Source organism: Gossypium hirsutum, chromosome A01 (assembly GCF_007990345.1).
Source record: "Gossypium hirsutum isolate 1008001.06 chromosome A01, Gossypium_hirsutum_v2.1, whole genome shotgun sequence".
In the NCBI taxonomy this organism is placed as follows: Eukaryota; Viridiplantae; Streptophyta; class Magnoliopsida; order Malvales; family Malvaceae; genus Gossypium; species Gossypium hirsutum.
In genome coordinates, this window is record NC_053424.1 from 8,549,528 (window position 1) to 8,564,677 (window position 15,150).

The 15,150-nt window shown below is 33.9% G+C and overlaps 2 protein-coding genes and 1 pseudogene across 5 annotated transcripts; 1 reads left to right on the forward strand and 2 right to left on the reverse strand.

Moving 5' to 3' along the window:
• Positions 1-1,311: 1,311 nt before the first annotated feature.
• On the reverse strand, positions 1,312-5,770 carry LOC121204893 (importin subunit alpha-4). 4 transcript variants are annotated; one of them, XR_005900044.1, is made up of 10 exons: positions 4,301-5,770; positions 4,106-4,202; positions 3,931-4,019; positions 3,694-3,831; positions 3,404-3,610; positions 3,129-3,307; positions 2,937-3,015; positions 2,632-2,743; positions 2,289-2,422; positions 1,691-1,827 (listed from the first exon to the last, which is right to left on the reverse strand). XR_005900044.1 is itself a non-coding variant. In XM_041075677.1 (9 exons), exons 2-9 carry the CDS (start codon positions 4,182-4,184, stop codon positions 1,578-1,580), a joined length of 1,155 nt encoding a protein of 384 aa, XP_040931611.1. In that variant the 5' UTR covers positions 4,185-4,194; positions 4,301-5,770; the 3' UTR covers positions 1,312-1,577. The 4 variants fall into 4 exon arrangements, 3 of the variants coding, with proteins under 3 accessions (XP_040931611.1, XP_040931601.1, XP_040931610.1); XM_041075677.1 differs by lacking the exon at positions 2,632-2,743 and having other exon boundaries at positions 1,312-1,827; positions 4,106-4,194; XM_041075667.1 differs by lacking the exon at positions 2,632-2,743 and having other exon boundaries at positions 1,312-1,827.
• A 30-nt stretch (positions 5,771-5,800) lies between these two features.
• LOC107918129 (tRNAse Z TRZ4, mitochondrial-like) lies at positions 5,801-10,801 on the forward strand (annotated as a pseudogene).
• A 2,031-nt stretch (positions 10,802-12,832) lies between these two features.
• Positions 12,833-14,688, reverse strand: LOC107917948 (uncharacterized). The gene is made up of 2 exons (XM_016847386.2): positions 13,571-14,688; positions 12,833-13,478 (listed from the first exon to the last, which is right to left on the reverse strand). The coding sequence occupies exons 1-2, from the start codon at positions 14,058-14,060 to the stop codon at positions 13,096-13,098; spliced, it is 873 nt and encodes a 290-aa protein (XP_016702875.2). The 5' UTR covers positions 14,061-14,688; the 3' UTR covers positions 12,833-13,095.
• Positions 14,689-15,150: the final 462 nt, after the last annotated feature.

Genomic DNA, 15,150 nt, shown 5'->3' on the forward strand with positions numbered 1-15,150 from the left:
TCCAGGTAACACTGCACTCCCAGGTGAAGGCCACATTGACTGTCAATGATGCTTGGCTTGATCTTCAAGACGGATTTGTTCACGCTGGACAAGATGATGGAAGACCAGTTTCCGGCTTTTTCCCTCTCGTCATATCTCCAACTTCAAGAGCAGGACTCCTATTCCGTGTATGTTTGGGGAATGGAACAGCTCTAGGTATGGTTTTCATGTCTTTTAGGATAGTATGAGGGTATAGGACTGTAAGCTTCTGCTTCTGTGATTCTCGACCTGTTTATTTACTTTAAAACGTCTGACTCACTGAGGCTGTGCATTATATTTATTGTCTTAGAATTAACAAGCCCTGTATGTGATAACATTGCGGAAATGTAATACACCTTCCCATATTGCCCTGTAACAAGTAATCAACCTCGTGCTTTTACAGATGAAAATAAGGCTCAACCAGAGAGCATATTAAACATCAGCTATAGAATTGCTGGTGATAGGACCATTGGGGCACACCCACCCGTGGCTGCAAAATCAAATGAAATTGAGGGTACTAGTCAGGATATAATCTTCCGGAGTGCTGTAATTTTGCAACGGCCTGTTCTTGATCCATGCCTGGCTGTTGGGTTTCTACCTCTTCCTTCTGATGGTCTACGGGTCGGGCAACTTGTTATCATGAAATGGAGGGTTGAGAGGTTGAAAGACATCGAGGAGAGCAGGGTTCCTCAAACCAATGTAAGTTGAAATAATCCTTCTCGACCAAAGTTGGCCAAAGCTTGCACCTCTGTAATTCATGTTTATTGCTTTATTGACAGGATGATGTACTATATGAAGTGAATGCGAATTCCGAAAATTGGATGATAGCCGGGAGGAAAAGAGGGCATGTTTCTCTCTCCACCAAGCAAGGTTTAAAAACTGCTTCCCTTTTCAATTCTTAATGATAATTCCTGATGGCTACGTAGCTGAGTTGATAAGGCAATCATATTATCATATCTATTGGTGTGAATGTAAATGCCATTTTATTTCCAATTACAGGTTCAAGGATATTTATTTCCGTACTATGCATGCCACTCAATGCCGGTTATGTCCACCCCCCTCATCTCGGGCTACCAGATATCGATGAGGCAAACATAAGCTGCAGTCCAGCCGGACCTCACCTCGTTTGTGTCTTGCCTCCTGCACTTAGTTCATCCTTCTGCATTCCAGCCTGATCATCATGGATTTTCCTCATACTGAATCTCTGGCCATAAAATTTCCACTTTTGATAAGTAAACTTTGTTCTATAAAAAACTTTTAACTGTCACAGATTTAGATTTAGACCAAATTTTGTTCCTTCACTGCTTTCACCAGTTGGTGTAATGTGTTGTGGCTCATGTACAGAAGAGTTGTGTATCATTGTAATCTGCAGACCAACACGATTCAATTCCAAATGGCTTTATATGGAAATTTTTATATAAAATGAATTGTTAACATTTAAAAATATATCAGGATCCTGGGAGATGATCTGGTCCTTGTTCCAAAATTACACTAGCCAAGTCAATAGTCCAATATCGTTAGGGTTTTGCAACTGTTGTCCGTCCCTCTCTCAGTTTTGCCTAAACCCCATATTTCATCAAAAGTTTCATGGCCATTTCACCAATATCCGGATCACTCTGTAATTTCTCTACTTTACCAAAGCCATCGAAGTCAGTAATGATCAGGGTATAAAGGTTCCTAGTGCTATGCATAATTTCACTTGCCTTTAGAACGCTCTTGAGTCCTTTAAGGCACAGTATTGATGTCTTCCGGTCTGGACAGAGTATATGATCACAAAGTGGTCCAATGCAACCTTGGTTTACTAAGAACCTGAAATAGTACAAATCGTGTAAGCTAAAACCTTGTTTTGATGCTTCTCTCGGGCATAATAAAAATGAACAAGCAGCAAGGTTTGATTTTTCGTTACAATTTCACCACTAAAGTTACCCTTGTAAACAACTCCATAGAGATTGGAGCAATAAAAAGTAGGAAGGTAACTTAATGTTGCTTTGACTCTATTTTTCTTGGAGTGCTTATATTAGGTACTCATATTTGATACATGACTATCACAATATGACCTCCGAAGTTCTAAAACTCGGAAAATTTGATCCAGTCCATATCAGACATATATCCTATTCAACACACATCCAAGTCCGAGTATGATAAATCATAACAGCATATATTAACGAACTAACACCATGGTTAAACGCGAGCAACAATAATCCATGCAGACAAGTCGAAAATCAGTATGGAGAGGCCAAAAGGTAAAACAAATTGGTTAATGGAAGTACCGAATCTGCTCATTGGAGCCTCTTCGGGCAGCATTTGATAAAGCACAGGCAGCATCCCATCGAACCTCAACATCATAGTTGTCAGATTGGGAAAGATATAGGAGAGATGGGATAATATGTGCATCCATAATTTTCTGTTTCAAAGAAAATTAATAAACGCTAACAAATGTTCAATGAAACAGAGCATACAACATACAAAAATTTGTATAAGAATAAACCTATAGATTTCATCAGTCTTTGGAACACTAAATATTCAATGAAAACGATTAAGGTGATTTATATTTACAGAAGAAATAAGTTCATACAAAACCATAGTAAATTCCTACTTGCATCTGATTTCTACCTCTAGCTGTCAAAGTTGGGATTGCCGAACAAGTTTTCCCCAGAACAGAACTGTTACTCCCATGCATGAGAATAGCATTAAAACAAAAGAAAACCCCGTTGTTTATCAGAATCTGGAAACGAATGTAGACTAAGTTATTATTTCAGAATCCATTGATGACTTCTGTATACTATAATTGAAATAAAGCACCAACTTAGTTAATCCTGATACACCATATAAAATGCATCCAATTTGTAAATAAAAGGCAATGATAGTGAAAGATACTTTACTAGGAAATTAAGAAAATGCTCAAACATATGATATACCTGAATTTGAGAATCAACTCCCTTAAAAATGTTTCCTACTGTTCTAAGCACATGCTCAACAATTTTTCCATCTGAAAAACTGGATTAAACAAACCACTTAATCAAACAAGGTCGCAGACATAAAAATAAAAGGCATGACCAGACAGTTTTTGCAACTGGAAAAGGTAAACTATGCTTGAGACATGATCTTACCCTAAAAGCATAACGAGCCTTGCACAGACATCTGCATCGATTAGAGCCTGGATTTGTTCAGCTGAACCATTTGATAGATAAGAGAGACACAGGCAAGCATCCTCAAAAACGTCACCAATAACTCCAACCGGAGGGTTCAAATGAATAAGTCTACGAAGAATTGGCAGTGCAGACCTTATCTAGAAAAGACAACAGCAAGTCAACATCTACACTTCAAATGAAATGATGTAAGTTATCAGTTAAAATTCAATTTAGCTGCCTACTTCACTTTATACCTGGTTAAATGATGGTGCTGGATTTCCTTGACAGACTATAGCCAAGGTGTTGCTACATGCACGCAACAAGGTTATCTTCTCATGAAGCATAGGAGGCTCCAAGTGGTTATCTAATAAAGATAACAATGGAGTAAGAGTACCAAACTGAAGAACATAGTCTCTAAAATCAGGAGATTGATTGGCCAGACTACCCAAAGCTGCTGCCACCTAATTTATTACGAAGCATGCAGTAAATCAAATAACTAGGTAAAGAACAACTATATAAAATATGGAAGTGAATAAGCACGAACCAGCTCCTTCAATTGATAACATTCTTCAGAGCAACACAACAGCCGTATAAACATAGGTATGGCTCCATGTTTAATTACAGCGACTGCCTGTTCTAATGACCCTTTTCCAATAGCATATAAAGCACTTACAGAATAAAGCTACATAGAAAGGAAAACACAGTGATGTTATTTGTGATTTATATATTCCAAAAGAGTAGTTCACTTCACCAAGGGAAACTCTGTAAATAGCCTTCAAACCTTGTGTTGGAAGCCATATTGCTCAATAAGAAATCGCACAAAGTGAGGAACGACACCACTTTGAATAACTACATCAATTGGAGGATTTTCTAAAAAGCAGGAAAAAGGGTCAAAAACTTTTAATTTTCTCTTCACAAGAGCAAACAAGTTAGGTATATAGGAATTACACTCATACCAGTTGATAACAAAAAACTCACTCTAGCTGTAGCCGCTAATTGGAAACTCTCGTTACCACTCATCATATCTCTCACCATTACAGGAATACTGTCAAACTATAACAATGAGAAGAAGAAAATGCTAAAAGTCGGATGGGGCACACTTCCATGCATTTAATAGATAGCTTGTCTTGCATGTAGATAGTGAAAAGTACCATTTTTTGAATTGCTATTGGATCCCCTGCAGCATCCTCTATACATCGCTCCACATGAAAAAATTCATGATTTCTCTTAAAGAAAAGAATGAGTTCTCTCTTTATCTTCCTTATACTCTCCATACTCCTGAGATTTTTCTGCATCTGCCTCTGCCTCTTCTGCCATTTGTCCTTATCAAACTTAAACAGCCACTTCATTATGAACTGTAAAGAAAGGAAAAACATGAGCATATATTATGCGCATTATAAAGGACAATGCCACTAAGAGCAGATATCCCAATTGCATCTGTTGTCTCATTTTGTTACTTCTTTAAGAGCAAAGATATATTGTATTTAAACCTCGAGAACCCTACTTTTTACTGCATATCTATGGATTAAGACAAAACTTTCACTTTTAGCTGTTGCTGCATGCAATTTCTAAGGGTTTTTTTTTTTGCATAATTTATTTGTTCAACTTTGAACAGGTCAATAGTGCAATTTCAAGACCAAAAATAGTTGATTATTTCATGAACTTAAAAAGAGAGTTCCACAACAAAACATAAAAAGTCCATACAATGTTCGCAAAGTCCTGCAATCCATACAATTTCAAAGAACATGCCTTATTATATATGCACTTGCAATGCGAAGAAAGCTACAATATTTTATGCTAAACTAACATAAATCTAAGTAAAATGTTACACAAGGATGAGCAAATAATTTAAAATAATCCAGACATAAACAAAAACTAATCCATTCAAAACATAAACAAAAACTCTTCTGTATCATCTCTAAATCTATATTCAAGTCTAAGTTACCGAAATGACATGTTCAGAAATTTCTTTGAAAGCCAAAAAAAAAAAAAATCAATCATAAAAACTAGAAAGAGCAAATAATTTAATCTCGTTCTTTCTTGTTCTCACCCTTCTTTTAGCTATCAACTGAGCCAATTAATCAAACATAGCTCAAGCAAACTTTTTAGCTGTTAAACTAATCCAAACAAAACCCAGGAAAACAAGCAATTCATTGCTAATATTCAAAATCTCACACATAAGAAAATTTAATAATGCAGATTACTACCAAGTTTATCGTAATTGCCTCTATTATACTTCACAATTCATTTTAGAAGTTACCCTAAACAAAACAGAAAAAGGAAAAAAAGAAAAAGAAACAGAGTACACATTGATAAGCTTCTGCTGCCAAACAGTGAAATCTCAAAAAAAGATTTAAAAAGATTCATAACTAGAGTACATTCGAGCAGAGAGAGAACTTACTGTATGATTTGATTAAGAAATGAAATCTTGGAAAAGAAGAAACGTTTTGGAGGACACGTGAGGACTACGAAAGGAGGGAAGTGAAAACAGAATGAACCGATTTTTGTTATTGGACTCGGGCCACCCAACCCGAATGAAAAAGCCCGTATCCACATCGATACCAGGTTATTATAAAATAATTAATTTTTTTTATATTTTACTTAAAAAATAAAAGTTTTATTTATTTTTGGTTTATTTAAGGAAAAGAAAAACATATTTATATTTACATCAATTGTCCCCGCTGATATCGTTGCACGTTTCTCAGCAGCAAAGTCTTGGTCGCTACCGGGGAAGGGATTATACAGTTTTCTCAGGTTGCTTTCGCCGTTGCTCTGTTCTTTGTCTGTCAATGGTGAAAACTAAAGAATTTAAGTTTAACGAAGCTAGGGCAAAGGGGACTGATAGAAGTAGTAAGCCTACCGTCATGAAAAAATTTCCGCTCAAACATCATACTGCTAATTCTACCAATACTACTGCCTATATTCAGGTATTTCTTCATATTTTTAATATTTTTAACTTTCTTATAAATCTCTGTTTATAGATATATCTGTGTGTACTTGTTTACTGGTTGGTAATCATGTTTCATTCTGGAAACTTATCTTTAATCACTTTGATAATCAGTTATGGCTATAATATACTAATTAATTATTTTATCTTATTATAAACATGTAATGTAATTATTATTTATTTGAATATATGCTATAAGATTGTAAGATGATACACTGTTATTGTGAATTTTAATAGATTTAAATAGAGTGAATTTGTTTAAAGTTCAACTTTTAAGTTAAAATTAGTTTTCTGGTTTTCACAATTCGAGCTTATATTCTAAAATTAGTTATGCTGGGAAGATGTTTTATCCTTTTTCTTTTTACTTGTTAATATTTTCCTTTCGAGACATAAATTGTTCCACACATTGTGGTTTCACGACTTGTTTCAATATTTCTCTTTGTTGGTTAATTTGTACAGATTTTGGGTGTTGGAATGGATACTCATGATACAATGCCTTCAATTTTACTTTTCTTTGACAGACAAAGGTTTATCTTTAATGCCGGAGAGGTAATTCTTGTCTTATGATGACATTAAAAAATTACTTTTGTTTGTGTGATTATTAGATAATCTCAGTTTTATCCATATAATTTTATTTGTGTTGTAAATGGTGCTTGATATTCAAGCCTCAAGGAACTGAAACGTTTATATTTGATCCCTTAATCTACTTGTTGGTATTACAGGGCTTACAACGATTTTGTGCTGAACATAAGATTAAACTATCAAAGGTATTATCCAGATTAGAGTTTTGCTATCAATAAATACTTCTAAGCTTTGTTAATGTACACATATTTCTTTAGATTGCTACCAATGATATCAATTCTTTTCAGATAGATCACATATGTCTTTCCCGTGTCTGCTCAGAGACTGTTGGTGGACTTCCAGGTTTGTGTCTCAACTTTTGAGAGATAATTTGTGATTATCTGGCTGGATTGAAAGGTGTTAATTATTTTTTTTTCTTTGTAGGTTTGCTTTTGACTTTGGCTGGCATGGGAGATGGAGTGCCTGTAAGTTCCAATTGACTTAAAATATCTTATTTATATTTAGTAAATATTTTGCCAGTGTCACCAGAATTTCATCTTAACTTAGGTGTTTTCCCTTGTTTTCCTCATAGGTTAACATTTGGGGTCCTTCAAATCTCAACATATTGGTTGATGCTATGAAGTGCTTCATCCCTCATCATTCCATGGTTCACACCAATCTCGTCTCTCATACTGGCCCTCTTCAAATAGACAGCTCTGCAGCAGTTGCAAGCAAGTTCAAAGATGTCAAAATATCAGCCATTCTCTTACAGCCAAATGGTGTGAAAGCTTCTGATGTGAAGCCAAGTGATGTGTCAGTGATATATGTGTGTGAATTGCATGAGATTAAGGGGAAATTTTACAAAGAAAAGGCAGACGCTCTTGGCATAACAGTGAAGACAAAATATAAGGAATTGACTCAAGGGAAATCAGTCAAGTCAGATTTGTTAGATATCACAGTGAGTTCTTCAAAATTAAGAAGAAATAAATTATGCTCGGTTTTTCTTTTTTTTTTTTTTCTTCTCTAATAGAAACTTGTTTTTTTTTTTACGTTGTGCATTGTTTATGTTGTCGCTTAGGTTCATCCAAATGATGTAATGGGTGCTCCTGTCCCTGGTCCCATTGTGATTATAGTTGACTGTCCAACTAGTTCCCATGCACTAGAACTTATCTCCGCACAATCTCTTAATGATTATTATTCAGATTCCAGTAATCAATCACAAAGTGGCAATATTGTCAATTGTGTTATTCATTTAGGCCCTGCTTCTGTTGTAAATAGTTCTCATTACAAGAAATGGATGAAAAAATTTAGTTCAGCCCAGCATGTTATGGCTGGATACGTAATGTGAGTTTTTTTTTTTCTAAAGAATTATTTTTGCCTAAATTATTTGACCTTTTTTGAAGATTAATGTTGTTTGCAGGAATGAAGTGCAGAATCCAATCCTAAAATCAAGTGCAAGGATCACAGCCCGACTTAATTACTTATGTCCTCATCTATTTCCACTTATGTCTTCTTCTATTCAGCACCCCATTAGTACTGCATCAGACTTCAATTTCTTAAGTGAGGCATGTTCCGACATGCTTGATAAATTTTAGTCATTTGATTGGTTGTGGTTGAATAATTTGAGACAACAGTAAACTTCATTATGCTTGTTTTTGCAGGATCCAACTTCAAAGCTTTCTGATGGCATCTTTGCAGAAAATCTCCTAAAGGTATCTAAAACTTTTCTATTTCTCCATGCGTTGGTTTTGAAAATTACTTAATCATTTAACTAGTTATTAGATTTTTTTTTTTCGTTTTCCTTAAAGCTTGATACAAGCTTTCTTGCTGAAATATGGTTAAATTTTCGAGCAGAAAACTTTTGTCTATTTATCTACTTTGTTTCTCATTAGGATCTAGTAATCAAAAAGTTTCTCTAGTGTTTTGTTCTACATTCTGTATCACATTCTTTAGTCTTTTCCTTCTAGTGTTTTAGTGCAGATATCTGGCCTTTCCTTAAACTATTATTAACTATTTTTTCCCCTGCTTCTCAGTTGATTGGTTTGTTTCATGCCATAGTTTCTTTGTTAAAGAACTAAAATTTATAAAAGTTTCACAGACATGATAAGATTCTGGAGATTCACCATTAACATCTCTATGGAGCGATTATTCATTTTTATATGGTAAAAAGAAATTTTATGTCATTTGAAGTTCTTATACTGTTTGTGATCTTATTTTTATATCAATCATTTGCTCTTTTTTTGTTGTGTTTTAATGTTAAATTTTAAGTTGCTCTTTAAAATGAGACTAGTGTTAACTTTCTTTTTTCTTTTATTTTTGTCTCTTCCTAGTAAATTTGGCTTGTTACACCATGTTGTATTTAATTATCTTTGAAATGCAATGAAAGTACGTTGTTTAACCTATTTATCAGCTATATTAGGTAATAAAACTATTTTGACATGTTAAAACAGTTTATTCTGCGCCCCCATGCTCATCTTGGATTAGATAGATCAAATGTTCCAAGTCCACAGGCAGCATCAGCAGTCATTGATGAATTACTTTTAGAGAGTCCAGATATAGCAGATGCAGCCCAACATGTTAGCCAGTTGTGGCAGAAACCTGCAGAGAGAAAAGAGTGTGCTATCTCTAAAGTTATGACTGACAAGCCAATCCTGGATGAAAATAGTGTTCCTAGTTGTCTGGAAAATATACGAAGAGACGAACTAGAGGTTACATTTTTGGGGACCGGTTCATCACAACCTTCTAAGTATCGCAATGTTACTGCTATTTATTTCAATCTTTTCTCAAATGGAAGTTTGCTCCTAGATTGTGGTGAAGGAACCCTGGCACAACTAAAAAGAAGGTAACATGACAAAAATCTTTTAAATCACACCTTTATGATTCCTTTTTTCTTCCCTTTCATTGATACAGCTGTTTATAAACCTTGAGAACAGATACGGCATGGAGGGTGCGGAAAGTGCTGTGAGAAATCTTGCTTGCATTTGGATTTCTCACATCCATGCTGATCATCATGTAGGCTTAGTTCGGATTCTTACTCTGAGACGTGATTTGTTGAAGGGAGTGTCACATGATCCATTAATTGTTCTAGGGCCATCACAGCTTAAACGTTTTCTGGATGCATATCAAAGACTTGAAGATTTAGATATGCAGTTCTTGGATAATAAAGCCACTACATTATTTTCATGGGAAACTTTTGAGTTAGATAATGAATCAAACAAAAATAATGAATTGGTTCTTGAAAGGGATGAAGATGTAAAGAATGGTAACTTAACTTCAAGTAGAGAAAGTTGTTCGCAGGGCAGTTCAAAAAGATTAAAACTAAGTGTTCCGGTTGCCAAAGTTGAAACTTTTGCTTTACTAAACCGTCTGAAGAAAGTTCTCAACGAAGCAGGAATTGAAAGGCATCAGTTTTCCTGTTGTGCACTGCCCAGAGTCATTCGGTGTTGTCCTGAAAGCTGCTGACAGAATAAACAGTATCGGAAAAGCAATACCAGGTTGGAAAGTTGTGTACTCCGGTGATACTCGACCATGCTCAGAAATGGTAGAAGCATCTCAGGGAGCTACTATTCTTATACATGAGGCAAGTACCTACGGAAGTTGTGAATAAAGAAAATCGAACAGATCCTTAGTGTTCCTTTCCTTTTAAATTATTTTAACGAATGCAAATGAAGAATTGATATAAAGCAAATACTTGTAAAGATTAGATGACCTCTATTTGGTTTTTTCTCCTTGGAGGGACCATTGAACTCATGAATTGAAAATTATGTGGCTATTAACTTCATTTGCTTTTTGGGATATGCAGGCAACTTTTGAGGATGGCATGGCAGGGGAGGCCATAGCAAAGAATCACAGTACAACAAAGGAAGCTATAGAAGTAGGAAACTCGGCTGCCGCATATCGTGTCATTCTTACACACTTCAGCCAAAGGTACCCAAAAGTCCCTGTATTGGATGAAATAAGCATGCACAAAACCTGCATAGCTTTTGACCTAATGACTATAAACTTGGCTGATTTGCATGTGCTCCCTAAAGTAATTCCATACCTAAAATTACTTTTCAGAACTGAGATGTTAATTGATAATTCAGATGATCATGTTGTAGAAGCTGATTTATAATTGTAGGCAATTTAATTTTTTTTAATTAAATGATTTTTTAAAAGGAAGTTGAGAAAAAAAAGCTTGTTTTAAATATTTTTTATATTTGTTGAATGCAATTTATCCCTTAAATTTTTTTCATCTTTAAATGAGAATTTTTATTTTTTATCCATTTGTTTAACAATTACCTCATAATAAAGGTAATCTATAGTTGCACCCTTCTGATGTTATGATAGGTCCTTGGCACAAAACAAACAAGTTTATTCTTTTAGAATTATTTTTAGGAGGGATTTATTTACACTTTTTTGTATATTTTTGTACTATTAATATTTTAACGATTCAACAGTTAAATTTATGATTATAATTTTACTTGCCATCCATGTAAATTTTTAAACTAATTCGATATTTCCCATCACATTAATATAAAATACTGAATTTACATTAAATTTGACATAAGTAAAATATAAAATATGATAGTTAGATCGTTAAAATATTAATCTAAATAAATTATTTTCTTTTACATGTATTATATATAATATATTATACAGTTAAAGAGTAGAAGTATCCACAGATTTGGCCTTAATCAGGGAACTTATTAAATCTTGCTAGCTATCTCGGATCAAAATTAAAATACAATTAAAGAATAAAAATATTTTTAAATATTTTTGTTATTATTTGTACGGTAAAAGGAGTCAGAGTGATTAGATTAAACTTGAAAATAAATTTTCAATTTATTTGAAATATTTTAATATATATGTGTGTTTGTAATAGAAAACAGTTATATTTACATTTCCCAGAAATCAAGACAAAACATTGAGGTTCCCCATTAAGAAGGATTTTCGGGAAAGGTTAAATGAATAAATGGTGCAAATTTGAGAGAGATTAGGGAGGACACAGAGACACATGGAACAATTAAATTATTTGGACAAGAAGACAAAAACAACATTTAATGCATGAAAGCATGGACCTTGATTCATGCTTCAAACTTCAACTACAAAATTTACCTTAAAGTGAAAACACACATGCTGCAATTAATGTGTTTTCTCTGAACTAATTATTAATTATGCACCCATCTTTCATCCTTTTTTTTCTTACTTTGATCTCAAGACTTCCAAGATCTAATTACTGGCAAAACATTATTAAAAAAATAAAATAAAGAAATTGATTAAAAATGACTGAATACATGGATGCTTTTGTACCATTACTCTATATTTCACTTTTATTTTTTAATTAAAATTTAATTTTTATTCGAATATAAGTTCTTTATCATTCATCAGTTGTACTTTATTATCATAATAAAGACAAAATACATACAATGCTTCAATTAAAATGGAGCAGAAGAACACACAATATTCATGTGATAGTGTTTAGGAGATGGGGCATGATTCTATGAAGGATGTTAAATTGCAAATTATATAATGAGGACAAATCAACATGGGCAAAGTGTTCACAATTATAGCTAGAGATAACTTTGATTCAAGCTAAGTACCGAAACCAATTTTATCCTAAATAGAATTTGCAATAGCTTGTTCGCCTTCTAGAAAAAAAATCTAAAATTTTAAAAATACATTTTATTTACTATTTCTATAATAAAATAAATAAATAAACTGTAATTTAATTCATAATACCAACTTAAGATACGATATAAACATAATAACTAAATCTCCCACTAAATTCATCTTTGAACATGTTCTATTTGACAATGATACCTTTAACCCTACACCATTTATCACATCTAATCTAACTCACAACCTCCACTATGTCCAAATCACACCTACAAGCATATCTCTCTCTTCTCTCATTTTCCACTTTTATTTTCCTTCAAAATTTTTTTATTATTTTTGTATTATATTTTTTAAGTCACAATAATATATTTATAAACTCAAATCATAATAAAATTTAATTATAATTTAACATAAAATAAAACCCTAAAAATTTGGATATCTCGACTTTTATAAATACATAATTATCATTTTTTTGGAAGATGTTCAAATTTTACCTATTTATTAAAAATAATGGAGAATTATATAATAAACTTTTCATCAAAGTTGGAATAATAGAAAAGGAAATCATGACCAAAAATTGAAAAATAAAACTTAATTCATTATTCACAACTTCCAACTACATTAGTATATTTATAATTGATAACCATATTACGTATATATTATTTTTTTAACAAAAACATCTGGTTTGGCTTCGTCTCCCCAGAATTTTAAAAAAATAAAAATAAAGGCTCTCAATTTTATGTATAATTTTTCAGTTTTCTTAATCCGTTTTTCATATAATATATATATAACTAGGGAGTATATATTTTTACTTATAATTTCACTTGGATAATTTCCATGTCAGCATCTCCAGTCCAAGCGGACTTCACCGGGACCCACAACATGCTGACTCGGCTTCCGAAATGATACCATGTGGCTGCTAACCATGAAGGCAGTTACACGCTCCGAAACCCTAATGTCTTCCATCTTCAGTTCTTGCAACCGCCGCACGTATTCCGGCACGTGGAGGAGGTCCCACAAAACCCCCACTCCACCGGGCTTCAACACCCTCACCATCTCCCCCAACACCCTCATCCTCTCCGCCGCTGCTTCCACCGTCCGGTGGCCGTATTCTTTCCCAACGGTGTGCACGAACACGGCGGAAACCACCACGTCGAAGTAGTTATCCCCAAACGGGAGGCTCCTCACATCGCCTTCCCTGCACGTCACATACTCCCCCACACCTGTTTTCAATTTTCAAAATCACCATTTTTAGGGCAAAAAAATAAATAAAGATTGTAATTAAATAATAATAAATTTTCTTTTTGTTACAAACCTTCAACGTTGGCGGTTCGTAGCGTAGACAAAGTAGTTCGTTTAGACGGATCCAACCCAACAACCCGACCCGAACTACCAGTTTTTTTCAGTTGGGTCGCCACCGCATTGAGAAGAATCCCTCTGCCGCACCCAATATCAAGCGCTAGCTTCACGGTCGACCAGTCATTAACCGACCCCACCATCCGTTGAGCCATGTCGTAATGCAGCGGCCCGGCGGAGTAAAAAAAGTTGGCGGCCGCGAAAAACAAACACACTGCGGAAATAGCCGTGACGCCGCCGCTGAACCCGGCGGCGAAACGGGCTGCACCGGGACTGGAGAGGAAAGTTTGGAAGAAGTGGAAAATGGATTCGAAGTTTAAAAGGAAGAGGACTGAAAGTAGGGAGAAACAAACAGCATGGAACAAAAGGAAAACAAGTGTTTGCCACTGGTCCATGCCGTAAATTGCATAGATCTGAGTCCAATCTCTACTACTATTGGTTTTTCCCATACTTGTTTGATCTCTGCAAAAATACTCAAAAAGCTTAAACTAAAAAAAAAAGAGCTCGGAATTTGAAACAACTCTCTTTTGTCCTTGATGGGTTTTGGTTAAATTACTCTACCAACCAAATTAACTCATTCTATTTAAAGGAAAATCCTTTGGGTGATCCAAGAAAACGATTCACGGAGAAAGAGATAAAAAGGAGGAGGATCAGAAAAAACAGGGTCTCGTCCAAACAGAAGAAATAGGATCAGAGCAAGAGATAAAAGGATCAGAGAAAAGAGGGTCTCATCCAAACAGAAGAAAGAGGAGAGAAAAAATAGGACAAATGGGATCGAGATTTATGGTAGTAAGTAATAATATAAATCTGCGAAAATGTCAGTGGTACTGGCATTCAAGGATAAAATGAGAATGATCTCCAAAGCAACTAACAAATTTTCTTCTTTTTTTTCACGCGCTTTCAAGATTTTCTTTTCTGTGGGGTTGCTTTGAATTGTTTATGGAATTAATTACTCAAATGGGGTTTTTGAGTTAAAGAATGCAGGGATTTTTCTTAGAGAAAGAGAAGGAAAATGGGAAAAGGGATTGATTGGCGAGTGAGTGAGTGAGTGAGTGAGAGAGATTCTATTATGTATACTTTTTAGAGGTAGAGAGTGATTGGAAGATTTTTTAATTAAAATTTCAATCTTAATTAGAGAAAATGTTGAAAATATTATCCCTTAAATGAGTAACGACAAAATATTAAATCTAATTATTAGTTTGAAAATGATGTTTATACTATATTATTAAAATATTTCACAATTACTTCAGTCTTTTATATCAGGATCTACATTCCTATCCTTATTTTTTTACTTCTCGTAATTTATTTTCTATTTTATTTGTATATTTAAATTTTTACATACAACTTTTAGATTATATTTTTTTAGAATTTATATACATATTTTGTATTTTTTTAATTTTATAATATTTTAATTATTTAAAACCTAAATTTATGTACTTAATTAAGATAAAAAAATAATGGGATACCATATTGAACTACATTTTTAATATAAAACTAACCATACAATTTATATTCTCTCTTTGAAACTACAATAAAACT

Bases quoted from the DNA above. Each gene is read 5' to 3' on its own strand.
- LOC121204893 (XM_041075667.1), bottom strand. From the start codon at position 4,531: ATGCTCATGTTTTTCCTTTCTTTACAGTTCATAATGAAGTGGCTGTTT. The intron at 3,611-3,693 runs GTTCGTGCTTAT...GTAATAAATTAG, and splicing joins GTTATCAATTGAAGGAGCTG to GTGGCAGCAGCTTTGGGTAG. The intron at 3,308-3,403 runs GTATAAAGTGAA...TGTCTTTTCTAG, and splicing joins CAGCACCATCATTTAACCAG to ATAAGGTCTGCACTGCCAAT.
- LOC107917948 (XM_016847386.2), bottom strand. From the start codon at position 14,060: ATGGGAAAAACCAATAGTAGTAGAGATTGGACTCAGATCTATGCAATT. The intron at 13,479-13,570 runs GTTTGTAACAAA...AATTGAAAACAG, and splicing joins ACGAACCGCCAACGTTGAAG to GTGTGGGGGAGTATGTGACG.